We start from the raw sequence: 16,939 nt of genomic DNA, 5'->3' as shown, positions 1-16,939 counted from the left end.
AAAGTGTATTAATTCTTAGTTTAATGTAAAGTTCTTAACCAATAATCAAGAGAAATAACTTCAGAATTCAAAGAGCGTGAAATCTACCAACAAGATCTTCTACTTTTCCGTCGATGTTAGTAGTAGTAGTAATAGTTAGACTAAGTAGTAAGACTTGTCTACTAAGCAGTTAAAAATGTTGAAAAGTTTTCCAAGTCGGTTTTTTTTTTTGCTTAATCATTCAGTAAAAGAAGCTTTATGGATGTATTTTAAGATTTTTGATTACTCGACCTAGCTCACTAGAAAAATTGTTCAGCAAACGTGGCGTATACGCAATACATATACACAATAAAGATAAAGATTAAACACTCAAGTAAATCCAAATACATGTATTTAATAATTGATGTTAGAGTATCCAATAAAGGTTTCGAATTTTATTTTTTATTTACAATTAAGAACAATAAAGCTTTGTGAAAAAACAGCCATTTCGAGTCATTAAAAACAAATTAAAACTTTTCGCCCACAGGCTTAATGGTCAATTCATGAATTTGTACATTCGGAGGTGTCGATATACAATAGGACACCGCATCGGCCACATCTTCGGAACGCAACATGGGAAAATCGGTGACAAGTTCCTTAATTTGGTCGGGTATGATCTCGGTGTCAACTGCTCCAGGGCTTATACTCTGTAGACAAAAGATAATTAGAAAAAATAGTAGATGAAACAAATACGTTATTACTTACTGTGATTTTTGTCTGAGTTCCCTTATTCTGGAACTCCTGACGAAGGACTTCAGTCAAGGCCGTGATGGCATGTTTGGATGGGGCATACAAATTGAAATTGAAACCAGGCACAAAAGGCACATTGTGTCCAGCAATGCTGTTGATAATGACCACATGACCATCGTTAACCTTGCGGCGTTGTAGCGAGAGGAATGTCTCACGAGTGCACCAAGAAACTCCAAGCACATTAGTGTTCAGGATAGCCCGGAGATCGTCCGAATTATTTGCTTTTGTTATCTCAGTGTCTCGGGTAATGCCAGCATTGTTTACCAAGACATCAACCCCACCCACATTTTGTTCTATCCAAGCAAAGGTCTCTATCACTTGTTTCTCATCGCTGACGTCACACTTGCGGCCATGGAAACGTTTAGCCTGATCAGCTGGCAGAGAGGCCTTCAACTCTTGTAGACGCTCCTCTCGCCTAGCAAGACCCACAACAGTTAATCCCTTGGCCACCAGATCCTTGCAACAGGCTGATCCAATGCCAGAACTGGCTCCAGTCACAACGGCAACACGATTTAACCAACGATCCATATTAAGTTCTTTCTACGACACAACTAAACTTTCATCCAAATGTCCGTGGCCTTTTATACCATCTGCTTTATCTGGAAACAAAAAGCTTCAAACTATTGATAAATATATGTATGTATGTAAATGCTCAATCTGACAGTATAAGAGTAACTACTCTTATAAGAAAAATTTGCTTATAATGCTTAACCAGCCTTTTTTCTGCCTTAATAAACAAAAAGGGGGCCACAACGTTTTCATTTCATTTGTGAAATTTGTTTTAAATGTTCTTAAAATATCTAAATTTAGTATTCGTATTCGTTTATAAATTTCCAACATTTTAAACGAGTGAATTCCTTTCTCTTGAAGGTGGCAAAAGAAGTTTAAATTCTCAATTCCAAGCTGTTACAGTCAATGTTCCCCCATGGCATAAAAAAACCTTTTTAAAAGATGTCAATGCCATATATGTATATGAAATATTTTGAGGTTTTTTTCAATTCATGGAGGTTTTTGAATTCATCAAGTTTTAAGCATCTATCTTTCAGATTTCTGAATAAAACTGAGCTGCCATCTAAACATTTGGCACTCTTTATATTATCGGATTCTTCTGGAAACAGAAAAGCTTTAAACTATTGATAAAAAATTGTATGTTCATTCTGAATAAACATTTACTCTTATACAGAAAATTGTTTTTAATGCTCGCTCAGCTTTGCTATGACAAGGCAAATCAGACAAAACATGAAATGAAATTAAAGTATACTCTTAATCAATTTGGGCTTAGATAGTTGAATAGTCATCTTGTAATATGTACGTAAGGAAGACTTACCGACTGTGGTATACACTGGACAAGAGGGCGATCTCGTATGGCTTTTGATGATGGGTCAATAATATATGCTCTCTTATGAATCTTTCTAATCATTATTCAAGGGTATTAATGGCTTATCCTTTCATTAATCCAGGGGAGAATTCGCAAACACCAGTGAAAAACATGAATGGGACTGGCGGTTTTTTTTGTTTGTCAAACCTTAATAAAGTTGAGCAAGCATTACAAGCAATTTTTTGTATAAGAGTGAGTATATTTCGGTATACTGTTTATAATTGATTAGAATTTTCTGGTTGTTCAGCATAAGGTATATAAAGACTTGAACATTTAGCTATGTAAGTATTCAGTTGAATACTGAGACTATAGCAGAAAAAACCTAATATGGATCGTTGGTTGAATCGTGTTGCCGTTGTGACTGGAGCCAGTTCTGGAATTGGCGTCGCCTGCTGCAAGGATCTGGTGGCCAAGGGAATGGTTGTAGTGGGTCTCGCCAGACGTGAAGAGCGCCTACAAGAGCTGAAGGCTTCTCTGCCAGCTGATCAGGCTAAACGTTTCCATGCCCACAAATGTGACGTCAGCGATGAGAAGCAAGTGATTGAGACCTTTGCCTGGGTGGATAAGAATCTTGGTGGAGCTGATGTCCTGATTAACAATGCCGGCGTTATGCCAACAACTGAAATAACAATCCCAGATAACTCTGCGGTTCTTCGGTCAATCCTGGAGACAAATGTGCTGGGAGTATCTTGGTGCACCCGTGAGGCATTCCTGTCACTTCAACGCCGCAAGGTAAATGATGGACATATAGTCATCATTAATAGTGTTCTCGGACACAAAGTGCCGGTATTTCCAGGCGTTGGCTTTCACATGTATGCACCATCCAAACATGCCGTCACCGCCTTGACCGAAGTCCTGCGTCAGGAATTCCAAAATAAGGGAACTCAGACAAAAATCACAGTAAGTTTAAAGCGGTTTTCACTCTCAGACATCACCTTATTGCTTTTTGCCTTCACAGAGCGTAAGTCCTGGTGGAGTTGACACCGAGATGACCCAAAGGTTCAAGGAGTTTAGCCCCAATTCTCCTTTCTTGCGTCCTGAAGATGTGGCCGATGCAGTCACCTATTGCATTCAGACACCTCCAAATGTGCAAATCCATGAACTGACCATCAAACCAATTGGCGAGAAAGCTTAAAATTAATGTCATTTTAGACCCATTAAAAACTAAATCGATTTAACTGATAGTTATACAGAATTTTATTTATCTATTAAAATATAATAAAAGATGCCAAATTAATCTGTATATACATTGTAGAATACTTTTTGGTATGCTTGTCATCAAAATAAGTGTCAAAACCTTGAAATCTTGACACAAGTTTTCAATAATATTATCATAATTTTTATCTTTCCATAATTGAAATTCGAATTTTTTACTTAATTTATTCACTTTAAATGAATTGAGCAAAATATTAGAGAAACTTTATCTTAAATTGAATGAATTTTTTAAAAGTAAACGCTCTAAACTGTGGCAGCTGCCTTCCCTATCCTTACACCCAGCCTCCCCCTTTAAGCATAGACGTTTGGTTTTAAAATCAGTTAAAAATTACAGAATTATAAATTCAAAAACGTTGGGAAGCGAATTTTTCAGAAATGTTGAAACGATTTTTGTGGGGTTTTCATCTATTCTTCTAATACTAAATCTTGGACAATTTTTAAACGATTTTCAAATGAAGGCATTTCAAATCAAAAACAGTTTTTTTAAAGTATTATTTTCTTAAGTCAAATCAGTTTATAATTTTTCGCCAATGGGCTTAATGGTCAACTCATGGATTTGTACATTTGGAGGTGTCTGGATGCAATAGGTAACCGCATCGGCGACATCTTCGGAACGCAGTAAAGCAAAGTCGGGATTGAGTTGCTTTAGTTTTTCATCAATAATCTCTGTATCAACGCCTCCGGGACTTATGCTCTGTGGAGACAAAAAGCAGTTAGTTAATGGATAAGTTTGGAAAACATTCTCAGCTTACTGTGACTTTCGTCTGAGTTCCCTTATTTTGGAACTCCTGACGCAGGACTTCTGTCAAGGCGGTAATGGCATGCTTGGATGGTGGATATATGTTGAGGCTAAAGCCCGGCACTATGGGTACTTTGTGTCCGGCCACACTGTTGATGATAACGACATGACCGTCGTTTACCTTACGGCGTTGGAGCGAGAGGAATGCCTCACGAGTGCACCAAGCTACACCAAGTACATTGGTTTCCAAAACAGCACGAAGATCGTCTGAGTTGCCTGCATTGGTCACATCATTCATTCGGACAATGCCGGCGTTATTTATTAGAACATCGGCACCACCCACACTCTTGTCGATCCAAGCAAAGGCATCAATTACTTGCTTCTCATCGCTGACGTCACATTTGTGGGCATGGAAACGTTTAGCCTGATCAGCTGGCAAAGAAGCCTTCAGCTCTTGCAGACGCTCCTCACGTCGGGCGAGACCAACAACAACCATTCCCTTGGCCACCAGATCCTTGCAACAGGCTGCTCCAATGCCCGAGCTGGCTCCAGTGACAACGGCAACACGATTCAACCAACGATTCATTCTGATATAGGGTTAACAAATACTTAATTAAGGCAGTTTATTTTTTATATATCAAGCTTCGTTGGGGAACTGCAACGCCTTTTATACATTCTCCGTATCTAGAAAGCTCAAGGCTAATCTATATACTACTCACTTAGAACAAGTTGTTATTGCTATACTCTTATACTGACTAATGTTTATAATAATCTCCCACTGCCATTTAGTTTTAATAACGATGACTGGACATAATAAGCAGTTCTAGAAGCTTAATCAACTTTTTTGCCGGTCGCGTGCCAACTAAAAAAATATAAACAAAACAAATTCAACGAGGCGAGCAATATTATACTATCATTCTTGAGTACCTTTCAATTCGCCTGAAACTAATCTTTATGATTGCAAATTAAGAATAGAATTCATAACAATAAATAATTTCAGCTGTAATTTCATCAGTTTCTATGAAAACGAATAATACATACTAGACTAAGTAATGGCTACTAACGTGGTTAAGAAGAGTCGAACAATGAGTTTTAAATTGTTTCACAAGTAACATTTATTAAATCACTGTAACACATTTTATATTTTTGATGATGAAGGAGGTACAGGTTTGTTTGTAATTAAGTACATACAATACGTCATGTTTTTTTTTTTTTTTTTGTCTCAAGTTAAAGTTCTTTATGTCTGTATAAAGAACAAATTTTTGTTTTTGTTTTTAATTTCTCACCTTATGTATCACAGTTACATGGTTATTACAAATGTGAGGGGAAATACAGGTAAGTATGTGTGTGTGTGTCTGTTTGTTTGTATGAATACATCTAAGAATAACCAACACATTTAAATATTTGTAAGTATTTCGCACGTATCGCCACACAACATACAACAATGTGGGCGTTGGAGTGGGCGTGTGTGTATAAAACTACCAATTAATGTAAGTACAATGGGGGAGGGGGAAGAGAAGGGGATGCGGGAAAGAGGGTATCCAAATTTAACAGCTAATAAAAATCGAGAGTATAAATAGTTTCCGACGATTACAGATCATAACATTTTTTTTTGAAAAATCTCACTAAAAACTAATAATACCGACCGTAATACATAGCTCCCTCAACTAATTGCTTTTTGTTTTTCTATTTTAAATTTACTTGGCTGGAGCATCAAATCTTGTGTACAACTAAAAGGAAAGCACATTGCAAACTGTTTAAAGTCTTTTGGAGATAGCACACTAAAGAGAGTTTGTTTTGCTTGTTTTCTTGCAGGCGCGAAAATTTGGCGTAAATATTCCTTTGACACCGGCCTGACCAAACATATCTTAAGAACTAATTTATATATATATGTATATGGTATATAATGTACTATATAGAACCTTGCACAACACGACAAATGTCCCATGCTTACATATTTAAAACTAAATAATGCATATATGTATATGCTAACACGCAATTGTATATCTGTATATAAATGTATCTGTGATTCTTCTGTTTCTTTTCTGGGGAGGAGGCGTGGGATATTTGCAACTCTCCCGCCGGTATATAAAAAAAATGCAGTTGCTTGATGCAGCATCCATCACTTTAAGACTCTGGCCGGCAACAAGTAACTAATTCAATGTGATGTAGACGGATAACTTTGATATTTGCAATCGCGCATCGTTTGAAACGAATGCTCAAAATCAATTGGTAGCGATGACAAGGCATGACCACTTTCTGTGCCCGAAATCGTTTTGATCAGATTGCTAGAGTTCAGAGACTCTAGTTCATGGGTCTCTGAATTAGCCAATTCTACAATGGCCGAGCTGGTTGGTGTCAGCAGCTGCTCGCTGGCAATCACGTTGCTGGGTTTACTAAGCAAAAAGAAGAATAAAAATTAGTTTCAAGCAAGGGGTAAAACGAAATGGTTCAGAACTTACCGCTCGTAAAATTTATTGCTGGCATTATGATGTTTTTGCCAAAATGGCCATTGGAGTTGCATGAAGTTATATTGCGGCCCGGCCACTTTGAGCAAGCTCATCAAAAAGAATGTGGCATAAAACCAACTTGTGATCATGACAACGACCAAAAATATTCCAATTTGTATATACGGCAATATGTTGGATGCTATCATAATGCCACCAGCAAATCCTGTGGTGGCTGCTGCCATAACTGTCGGTCCAATAATACGCGATAGGACAAACTGTGTGGCGGCCAGGCGTTCCTTAACAGGCGACATGCGATAGTGTATGCCATAATGTAGACTGAAATCAACAGCCAGACCGATGGCGGTGCTGACAGCTATGCTTTCTAGTATATTGAGTTGCCAGCCAAGTAAAATGAGCACGGCAACTGTGTGAAATATGGTGAGCGAGACCGTGATAACCGCATAGATGGAGATAAGCAGATTTAGGGTGAAACAAAGGAGCACTAGAAGCGATGTAGCCATGGCCAGTACTATGGCAATGAGCGTGTCGTGCGATAACGTGTCCTGTACATTGTAAAATTTTAAGTCGCTGATAAACCAACCGTTTTTTAGACCAACTGGCGCTGAAACTAAACGCTGCTGGAACCAGTTATCCACAGTATGATAGAACTCCTTAATGTTGGCATAGACAGTGCTATAAGATACATTTGATTCAAATTCAATGACCACAGCCTTGATAAGCAATGGCATTTCCGTGCCATTGATTGCTATTTGTGTTTCCAGGCTATCACTGCCATTGCTGCTACTCTCTAGATAATGATCTTCCGTCAGCTTGGCAGATGATGATGATGATGAAGGGGCTGCAAACTTAGGTCCTGCCATGCCTGGATGATAGAACTGTGGCGTCTCATATAGACTGGATATGCTTAGGGGCAGACACTGCTCAAAGATGTGCGGCTCATAGGGAAACTTCGCACCACAGCAGGGAGAGCGGTCCTGTCCAGCAATATCCATGTCATCGATGCATTTGCGCATCATAAAATCGATAAAGTTCTCAATAAAACAATTTGATTTTAGCATGGCAAATGTATCCTGATAAAAAAGATTGCTGACGCACACTCTGGCAAAAGTCCAGTATCCAAAGTTGCGCCTCCTTGCTGGATATATTAAAATTATTGTCGTAGTAGAGGTGGCCATACGAATTGGGGTTCGTGTAGTCACCATCGTCCACAGCCTGGACACCCCAAACAAAACGCATTTGCATTTTAAAATTCTCCTCGATTTGCAGTGGTTTTTCAAACCAAAACTCTTGCTTCAAACTCGAATAGATCTCGAATGGATGCGCCGATACAAATAACTGGAAATGTGATTTCTCCGGCAATTGTAGTCCTGGATACCAGAACACAATAATGGCGCTGGCCACGCCCATAGCCCCAAATATAAGCAGCCAAAAATATGCATAATTCATAATGCTTTGTGTGATGCACTTTTCAAACAATTGGCAAAATTGATTAATTGACTTCTTGCAGGCGATTAAGAGTCGCTGTGCCGTATGCTGGCGACATGACATACTGCTGGCAAATAGACGTTCCATAATTGAAACGGATGCAGGCAGCCAGGTGATCATCAAAAGATAGTTAGTTACCACCACTGTGCCAGCAAAGACCCTGTAAGTAAAAACAAATTAAAAGTCCCATCATTTCATTTCATCATTAATCGACTCACCCGAAACATTTAATGGCCGTTATGGAGCTGCTGTATGAGGCATAAAATGCTCCCGCCGTGGTCAGCGATGTGACGAACATGGATGCAGCCGCATGTCGCATAGTTAATGACATTATATTTTCCAATGTCTCGGTAGTTTCACTCTGTTCTATCTGCTGGGGAAGCGTTGATTGGGAATGTGTACAGCTTTTGGTAAATCGCTCGGCCAGGACGCATTGCCAAATCTTTAGAAACAAAAAGACATCATCGGCTCCAATGCCAATGATCACAACCACAGCGAGCAGATTCATATAGGGGAAAAAGCTAAACTCAAAGACCATGGTATAGACAAAATATGCCAAGCCGAGCGAAAAAGTAACCGCACAACATGCCATAAAGGTGATGAAAGCAGATCCCGTGTATAACCAAATGCAAGCCATGACAAAGAGACCGCCAAGCGAGACCAACCACACATCGGTAATTAGAAGTTCATTGAAGAGCTCATTCTCTAGGCCCAAGTCCATGGCGATGACTTCGACCAGTTCGTTTTTCAGTTCACTGCAAATAAAGTCAGAAATTAGAGATATTTATATTCATAGTTTTAACTTACTCACAAAATGGAGCAAATTGATATTACAAAATTGGGACCTACATATTTTGGCGATGTATTACCAAAATGCCAGAAACAATTAACCACCACAAAGAGTGCCTATGTTGATCACTCAAAGACCAAACGTACAACTATAGTGGCCAAGAAAGCGCAAACTGATCCCTCACTTATAGCCGGACATTATGCACATAATTTGAAGGTAAACGGTCATGAATTGAAAACCCTAACATGGCCATCTGCAATGGATTGGCGAGAAGAGTATCGGCAGTATCTGTTGCGTATGAAATGGTGCAATGAGGATATCTATAAACTCTTCTTTGTCTGCCCTCCTGTGAAGTACGCACAAATTGAACAGTTTCTTGAGGATCTGCACAAGACGGTATATATAATAGACTATTCACCAAATGAATATGTTTCACTAAAAAGGCAAAAGAATGTTAATGAATACGATCCAGCAGACAAATTCAATTTCGATACAAAGGACTATCAGACTACCTATGGCAATTATTATAATCGCCTGCAGGATCTGCAGCACTTCAAAGAGGGCTGCTATCCGCCACCGAAGCCTAAGGATATGTCCATTGATATGTTTGAAAAGACGATGCGTAAACTGTTCAAAAAATACAATCTGACAACTTATTTTGAGGAGTTATGCTTGCCGGCGTTGATGAAGGCTAAAAATGGCATTATGCCATCTGGTCCCATCGATCGTTATACATTGCGCAAATATTAGGAATCAGTTTTTTTTATACTTACGCTCGCTCCCATTCGTGGAAGAGCGGCAGGATGCGATTAGAGTGAGGTACGGGCATATAGATCATGGCATATTTTAAATAAACATTGGAGTCCTGCAAAATAGTTTATTTTTGTGATTATTTATTCAAATATTCAATGTTTAATCCGCGTACTCACATTCGACTTGATGAAGCCAGTATCGGTGAGAAAATTCAGTACATTGTAGACGAGATTGTGGCGTTTGCATTCCTCGGGGGCATAGCACCGAGTAATCTGATTGCAATTGTTGTCCAATTTCAAATCGTGGAAATACTCATAGCAATTGAGCAAGAGGGTCTGCAGGGAGGCCACATCCTCGGTGGTCAGATCAAAACAGGAACTCTTATTGGCCAAAAGGGTGGCATAGTTGGATAGCGACCAAGGTCGACAACAGTTCGTGGTAAGCATTTCGGGTTCACAATAATCGTTGAAACTGGGAACGGCACCGATTTGTTCCTGCATCTGGCACATGGCCAGTAGACCGTTCAAATCGAATAACGAACCCATGCCACTGGGACCAATGCGCTGAACTACAAAGTGCGAGTACTCCTTGCGTGGCGATGAGCCACAAAAGAAACCCTCAATGGGCTGCCGTATATCAGAATCACTCCAACCATTGGTGGTGGGCAGAGTGGCAGCCTGTTTGAGGAGTTTCCAAGTGCTCTTCTTTGTCTGCACCCTTTCACGATGGGCCTCCTCATCCACCGAAGTTGTATTATGGCCATACTCGATTGGCGCGCTATGTCTAATAGGCTCTAAGCTGGAGGAAGAATTGTCATTAGTTATTTGATAGTCGCGAAACACACCGCTGTCGCCCATCCATGTGTCCACGTCAGTCTGTTGTGGTGCCTTTGTAGCCTTGAGTCGTTTATTTAATAGCATCATATTCTTGGCCACTTCGGAGTGATCTCGATTCTTTTGCTCTTTGCGTCGTTTGTAGTTTTTATTCCGATGGTGCTTTCTCCTCTGATGTTTTTGACGCCTGTGGTTCTGACTGTGTCGGTGCACCTCATCGTAATGTAGTTTCTCGAGGAGATCCGAAGGATTCGGAAAGAGGGCACCATTGCCATCGCACTCCTGTAATAAATTATGCCAAGCGGTCAAGCGTTTGCCTATTTCTGTGCCGCGCGTCTCAAAGCCCTAAAGGAAAAAATTGGAGTAACGGGATGTGTTAATGAGCATGCGTAGAGAATGTATGGGCCGTATGGGCTCACCAAGGTGGGGTCACTGAAGTCGGGCAGCTTGTTCAGGATGAGGGCCACAATTATGCAGGCCACACAGTAGACAGCTATGGAACATACCACCAGATAGGGACGACGTGCCAGCACATGATAATACCAGTTCATCTTCTCTGAATCAAAGCACAACATTGCAACACCCTTCGGATAAAACCCTCCCTCCCTTTTTTGCGTTTAGTTTATTTTCCGTTTCATATTGTTGTTGTTGTTGCTGTTGTTGAGGGTTTTCTGCGAAATTTGCACTTGTTGTTGTCTTCGTTTAGTCATTCAAGCTTATTCGTTTACATTTTGCATAAGCTTAATAGGCTTTTATTAAATTCAGTGCATAGTTTTATTATACGTATATAAAATGCAACAATAATAACTAATAACACAAAATATACAAACAAAAACTATTTAAACATTTATTTTCAAAGGAAATTAAAAAAACAAGGGAAAACGATTATGGTCACACTAAAATATTTCAAGGACAGTCTTAGCCTTTTGTTGAGGGACCTTTAGCCGTTTTTATATCTAGCTGATTAATAAATAAAATAATAATTATTTAATAATTAGCAATCTTTAAATAAAAATGTAGTAAATTTAAATGAAAATAATAAAATTTATATTTAATTTGTCTGTTATAAGTATTTATATGGATTATTATTACACTAATTGGAACAGCTGTTGCCACCCTATTGATGACAAATAGGGAATTATCGATAACAACTCCGATCGATGACAACATGTTTTGTAACCGGTGCAGTACATTATAGATAGTTTTATTTTATTTTTTTAATTATTATAAATTAGAAATGCTGCGCAAAGTGCATTCATTGTGTAGGCAGCGAGTACCGGCAATATTGTCTAGAATTTACTCGACCGATGAGGCGAATGCAAATTCCAGCTCCGGCGCTGGCAACAGCAGCCGTGGTGCCGGCGGGTGAGTTTTTCGGTAATGATAGTGGAATGCTGTAACTTAAACAAATGGGTAATAATTTAATTTTTCCAGGACTAAGAATGCAACAACAAGCCGTCTGCCTGCCATACGAAACCCCTTTGCTGCGGCACAAGAGAAAACAAAGAACACATACCTGACCATGGTGGAGATCTTTCACGAACGTGACGTCCATCGACGCAATCATGTGGAATTCATTTATGCCGCCCTTAAGCACATGCCGGACTTTGGTGTCGAACATGATCTGGAGGTGTACAAGGCACTGATTGATGTGATGCCCAAAGGCAAATTTATACCAACAAATATTTTCCAAGCTGAGTTTATGCATTATCCAAAGCAACAGCAGTGCATCATTGATCTGCTGGAACAGATGGAGGATTTTGGCGTAATGCCCGATTACGAAATGGAGGCTATGCTCTTAAATGTATTTGGCAACAAAGGTCACCCATTGCGCAAGTATTGGCGCATGATGTACTGGATGCCCAAGTTCAAGAACCTCTCGCCTTGGCCACTACCTGATCCAGTGCCAGATGATACGCTTGAAATTGCCAAATTGGCCGTAGAGCGAATGTGTACAGTAGATCTGCGCTCCCAGTTGCGCGTATATGAGACCAGTGAGCTAAAGGATGCCTTAGATGAGACGTGGATCGTTAGCGGCATGAGTCCAGAGCAATCGAAACTGCTCCGGGAACACAACCGAAACAAAGCCCTGTACATTGAGGGCCCCTTCCATATATGGATACGAAATCGGCGTATCAATTACTTTACCCTACGTGCCGATGCCGACGATGAGTTTCTGGCTCAATTAGATGAGCGACAGTTGGACGAGGATGATGTCTCGCATATAGACGTCCCCTTCTTCGGTCGTGCCCCGCCACGGCGTCACAATCAATTGGGCAAACTTCGGTCAGTACATCAGCAGGATGATGGCACAATTTTTGCTATTTGCGCCACTGGAACGTCTACCAAGGATTCACTGCTCTCTTGGATACGACTGCTTGAGGCAAATGGAAATCCTGTTATAGGTGAAATTCCTGTGCTCTTCAGGTTTACATCCACATTGCCTGCGAAAGCAGAGGAAATTGAGGGACCTGCCACAGTTCCAGCCACCAGTGATAATGCTTGAACCAAGTTTGTTTAAAGGATGAGTAATTAAAATTGTTGAGCAAATCCTTATTGGCTTTTTAAGTGTCTTGATATCGTCTACTTTATTAGCACATAATAGAAGAGAAAATCAAACACAAGGAGGATCAATTGGATTACAGATAAATATATATGTATATCAATATATAGTGAGTTGAGCTTAAACGGAAAATCACAGTACCCTAAACAAAGGTCGCGAATAATATCTTTAAACCTCCAAGTTTTTTCAGTATATATGTACATGTCCATCGATTGGATGTTTGAGATATATTGCTCTTTAAGCTAAATTTAAGAGGTATTAAGCTAGTGTCACGTTCCGATGATGGAAAACTCATTTCGCTCGCGTCTTATTGATTGGAAACACTTGAGTGACAACGCCAATGCCTTTGCTGCTGCCCTCACGGAACAGTATACGCATGCCAGGACGCACATACTCCGGATGACCTACGAATTCGAACATCACCGAAGCGCAATCGTTTGTGCCCAGTTTCTCGCCGCCCATTATACCCCGAATGACGGCTGTCTGTCGAATGCTGCCAATGTGTACTGTAGTCTGGAAGCCAACGAATATGGCCGTCGCATGGTAGAGCACCGATACCTTTGCCTAAATTTGCAGAAAGAAAGAAAGTGTTACCGATAATCCGAATTGTTAAGCTAATTCGTCTTACCTGAAAGAAGTATGTGCCGTAGGGCTCATCGGCTGGATTGTGGCTCGTATAGCCGAGCAATACCATGCCACTGCGCAGCGATGGCAAATCCTGATCAGGTGTGAACGATAGCGACGCACTTTGACCAGCACGAACCACTCTGCAAGGAGCTTTATTTCGATGTACTGTATTCACATATACTGGATGGAAGCTACCATCTGGCAATGGACCGATTTTCATAGGTATATTTTCGGGTAGAACGCCCTGAACCAGTAGACCTCCGACCACAGGTCCTACATCCGTGACCCGAAAGATTTCATCGATTTGGAATTCGCAAGGTTCCTGTTCGAGGCGCTCCTTCTCTGCATTGCTTATGCCCGGTGAGAGTACATACAAAAACTTAGTGACTAGGTTTAGGCCCACACCGCTAACATTAGAGACACAAAAGATGGGTACAATGTTCTCAGACAGTTGATTCGATGCCGCCGAAATGGCCTCATCTGTATTTGTGACAACGAACGGCACCTTACGGCAACCAATCGAGTTAAGAAGCAGCCGCAGTTCCTGAATAGTAGCATCCGGCGACGTAATATCTGTTTTGGTGATCAGTATAAAGAATGGCATATCAAGGGCACGCACAATGGCCAAATGTTCTTCGGTAGAGTCATTGCATCCACTGCCCGCAGAGACCACGAGCATGGCGTAATGAGGTGAGTAACCGCTAAGTGCCTGAACTGTGGTGCGCATATACCGTCGATGACCAGCCAAATCCATGAATGTGACCAGTTTGCTAGAGCGGTCACTTATCTCCTCTGCCGTCATCATTTCGTTGTATTTATAGTTGACCACCTTGCCAAGTGAGTCGAAGCCCAGGGTCTCATGTGATATGCAGGATGTTCGACCTATAAAGAATTAATTTTTGTTTATAAAAGACTTCTATGACTATATTGTCGTCCCACCTACCCGACTGTATCTCGTGCATATGCCTAAACATATTAAGACGCGCTCGTCCGTGTCCATTGTCCAGCTCATCTTGTGTGAGGACGCCCAACAGTGTGGATTTGCCGGCATCAGCTCCGCCCAGCACAGCAACTCGCACCTCAATGTTGTGCTGGTCGTCGGGTATTTTACGGACTAAAACTTCGGCTACAAGCCGCCGACTCGCAATTGTCTTTCGCCTCAGCACAGAAGTGCTAGCTCCGAGCTGGTGGGCCATTTCCTTAAGGGTTGTCAGTGAGGCGTTCATATCCTTTTCGCTTAGACCCTGCAGGAAACCCTCATCCGAGACACCAATCTCATAGATAGCCTCACCGTTGCCCTCCCGGAGACGCCATTTCATTTGTGTTACCAAATGCTCGAAACGTTGCCTTGAAGGATTAACCAATTTCAATTTGTACTCCACATTTCCCAGCTGAGGTTCCGGTGGCAATGCGCCCTGTTCAAAGTCAAAGATTAAATGTCGCCGGGCATGGGCATGGGCAATGCTTCCACCACGACCGCCAGCATCCTGGCATTCATTGGCATTCAAATCCATTTCGTAGTCACTGCCACTGCTTCCGGCACTGCAATTGCCATTCAGTTCTGGCTCCTCCACAAAGCCATCATCTTGATTGGGATCGAAAAGGCTAAAAAATGCGGCCATTCTGGGGAAAACATTTAGAAATTTTAGAAATCAATCAATTTTCTTTTGAAATTGCGCCGTTTTAAATGCTAAACAGATTTATTTATGTATGTTTATTTCTATCTACATCATAATATGTATCTTATTGTTAGTCTTTGTGTGTTTTGGCTTGTCCTCTCTTTTGGGGATTGACCGTGACCTTGAAACTGTTCTATGGGTTGTGTGCGTGTGTGTTTCGAATCTTGGCAAACCGGGAATATGTACATACATATGTATGTATCTATCTACATGTTATTATACAAACAATATATTCCTTACCCAATATCATAGGTAAAATATGGATTATTTTGTTTTGTTCTTAACAAATTTTCAAATTGTTTACACCTTCTCTCTTTGGACACTATTTACTACTGTTTTTGACTCTGCGCGGAATTGCGGATTGTGTCACTGGCACGAAAAATCGATTGTATATGTATACATATGTATGTGTGTGTGTGTGTATATACACCTTTACCCAGTCCTCTAGCTTTTTGTATTTTCCTCTATCTGTTCGTTCGCGTCTTGTGCTTTCTGTTTTTGACTGCCTTTCGATTTTGTTTATAACTTGTTCTGCTTTGTGTAGCAACACCCACACATAGACACATGCGTGTGTGTGTGTGTGTTTACATATATTGGTAGCGTATCTTAGAGCTTTCTAATTAACCTACAAGTAGAGCCCATTGACAAGGGCAAATATTTCAAATGTTTTACCAAACCAATGAAAAGTTATTTCAACTAAGTTTTTTAAAACCGTTACTTTTATAACTGATATGACACCAAAATCCATTTGAAAGTGCAGGGCATGCGAAAGTCATTGTGGCCAAAACATTTCGCATTATTGGCCCGTATTTTTCTGTTTGCTTTTCGCGTCTTGACGTTGTTCGTTGTTTTTTTTTTGTTCTTCTATACAAACGACTTTTGTTTCGATCGAATCAGCTGAGACGAATTCGACGGAAGCAGATAACAATAAAAAAAGTGACTTCACCTATGCACACACACACACACACACTTGCATATGTACATATATACAACAACAGAAAATCACTCTGTGCGTATTTTTGGCGTAATTCAGAATAAGGCAACAAATTGAGAAAGCTTTTTGATTCCGGGAACTCCTGCAGACGTGTCAATGTCTATATTTACCAACAATGTAAAATGCCTCAAAAACTTAATAATATTGGGCCCAATTATGTACACATGTCTTTAGTCACTTTGCACTTTAATGCTTGCCCTTACATTTCGCAATTTTTGTATTATCCGCTGAAGCGAACAAACCAGTTTCGCTATAATTTTTAAACTGTTCGTTTTGTTGTTTGCAATGTTTGATGAAATTGCAATTGTGTAATGTTGCATCAGATTGCGTCAGCTGTTTGGCTATTGTTCATTTACTGTGGGTGGATGTTTATTTTGATATGTGTATTTAAGTGTTTTCTGCCATTTCACTATATTTATCTACGGTCACGGAAACAATTTTGATGTGGCGGGCGCGCCATGAAAAGCCCAGTAAACAAATTTAATTGTTTTCATTTGAATCGAGAGAGTTTGTTTTTTGTTTTTGTTCTTATCAAATTGTGTCCTTGCTAACTTGGTCTAAACACGTATTTAAGGTTCGTGTCTGCACTTACTGCATTACTCGCACCCTTAGCACTATTACTCGCACCCTTAGGACTATTACAC

General features: G+C 40.4%; 7 protein-coding genes across 9 annotated transcripts; 3 read left to right on the top strand and 4 right to left on the bottom strand.

The window, feature by feature from the left end:
* Nucleotides 1-379: 379 nt before the first annotated feature.
* On the bottom strand, nucleotides 380-1,326 carry LOC137584900 (farnesol dehydrogenase-like). Its single transcript, XM_068300494.1, has 2 exons — nucleotides 724-1,326; nucleotides 380-665 (listed from the first exon to the last, which is right to left on the bottom strand). Exons 1-2 carry the CDS (start codon nucleotides 1,294-1,296, stop codon nucleotides 486-488), a joined length of 753 nt encoding a protein of 250 aa, XP_068156595.1. The 5' UTR covers nucleotides 1,297-1,326; the 3' UTR covers nucleotides 380-485.
* A 1,132-nt stretch (nucleotides 1,327-2,458) lies between these two features.
* LOC137585379 (farnesol dehydrogenase-like) lies at nucleotides 2,459-3,383 on the top strand. The gene is made up of 2 exons (XM_068301136.1): nucleotides 2,459-3,046; nucleotides 3,105-3,383. Exons 1-2 carry the CDS (start codon nucleotides 2,474-2,476, stop codon nucleotides 3,279-3,281), a joined length of 750 nt encoding a protein of 249 aa, XP_068157237.1. The 5' UTR covers nucleotides 2,459-2,473; the 3' UTR covers nucleotides 3,282-3,383.
* Nucleotides 3,384-3,631: 248 nt separating this feature from the next.
* On the bottom strand, nucleotides 3,632-4,714 carry LOC137585104 (farnesol dehydrogenase-like). The gene is made up of 2 exons (XM_068300756.1): nucleotides 4,114-4,714; nucleotides 3,632-4,055 (listed from the first exon to the last, which is right to left on the bottom strand). Exons 1-2 carry the CDS (start codon nucleotides 4,684-4,686, stop codon nucleotides 3,876-3,878), a joined length of 753 nt encoding a protein of 250 aa, XP_068156857.1. The 5' UTR covers nucleotides 4,687-4,714; the 3' UTR covers nucleotides 3,632-3,875.
* A 476-nt stretch (nucleotides 4,715-5,190) lies between these two features.
* Nucleotides 5,191-11,317, bottom strand: disp (dispatched). The gene is given in 7 exon segments (XM_068299990.1): nucleotides 5,191-6,496; nucleotides 6,563-7,650; nucleotides 7,652-8,216; nucleotides 8,275-8,811; nucleotides 9,620-9,711; nucleotides 9,776-10,777; nucleotides 10,852-11,317. Coding segments are annotated over 7 exon segments (3,678 nt in total). The 5' UTR covers nucleotides 11,008-11,317; the 3' UTR covers nucleotides 5,191-6,258.
* LOC137584549 (uncharacterized) lies at nucleotides 8,813-9,721 on the top strand. Its single transcript, XM_068299991.1, has one exon. It carries the CDS (start codon nucleotides 8,871-8,873, stop codon nucleotides 9,594-9,596), a length of 726 nt encoding a protein of 241 aa, XP_068156092.1. The 5' UTR covers nucleotides 8,813-8,870; the 3' UTR covers nucleotides 9,597-9,721.
* A 260-nt stretch (nucleotides 11,318-11,577) lies between the features above and the next one.
* On the top strand, nucleotides 11,578-12,982 carry ECSIT (evolutionarily conserved signaling intermediate in Toll pathway, mitochondrial). 2 transcript variants are annotated; one of them, XM_068300911.1, is made up of 2 exons: nucleotides 11,578-11,797; nucleotides 11,867-12,982. In XM_068300911.1, exons 1-2 carry the CDS (start codon nucleotides 11,670-11,672, stop codon nucleotides 12,936-12,938), a joined length of 1,200 nt encoding a protein of 399 aa, XP_068157012.1. In that variant the 5' UTR covers nucleotides 11,578-11,669; the 3' UTR covers nucleotides 12,939-12,982. The 2 variants fall into 2 exon arrangements, with proteins under 2 accessions (XP_068157012.1, XP_068157013.1); XM_068300912.1 differs by having other exon boundaries at nucleotides 11,730-11,809.
* An 11-nt stretch (nucleotides 12,983-12,993) lies between these two features.
* LOC137585220 (GTP-binding protein 2) lies at nucleotides 12,994-16,789 on the bottom strand. Of its 2 annotated transcripts, none has more exons than XM_068300910.1 (4): nucleotides 16,499-16,789; nucleotides 14,566-15,245; nucleotides 13,624-14,504; nucleotides 12,994-13,559 (listed from the first exon to the last, which is right to left on the bottom strand). In XM_068300910.1, exons 2-4 carry the CDS (start codon nucleotides 15,242-15,244, stop codon nucleotides 13,287-13,289), a joined length of 1,833 nt encoding a protein of 610 aa, XP_068157011.1. In that variant the 5' UTR covers nucleotide 15,245; nucleotides 16,499-16,789; the 3' UTR covers nucleotides 12,994-13,286. The 2 variants fall into 2 exon arrangements, with proteins under 2 accessions (XP_068157011.1, XP_068157010.1); XM_068300909.1 differs by lacking the exon at nucleotides 16,499-16,789 and adding an exon at nucleotides 15,542-15,893.
* Between the last annotated feature and the right edge of the window lie 150 nt (nucleotides 16,790-16,939).

The sequence above is a fragment of the Drosophila tropicalis genome, unplaced genomic scaffold (assembly GCF_018151085.1).
Source record: "Drosophila tropicalis isolate 14030-0801.00 unplaced genomic scaffold, ASM1815108v1 contig_878, whole genome shotgun sequence".
NCBI classification, from domain to species: domain Eukaryota; kingdom Metazoa; phylum Arthropoda; class Insecta; order Diptera; family Drosophilidae; genus Drosophila; species Drosophila tropicalis.
The sequence above is the reverse complement of the archived record's forward strand: the minus strand, read 5'-3'. Positions and strand labels throughout refer to the sequence as shown.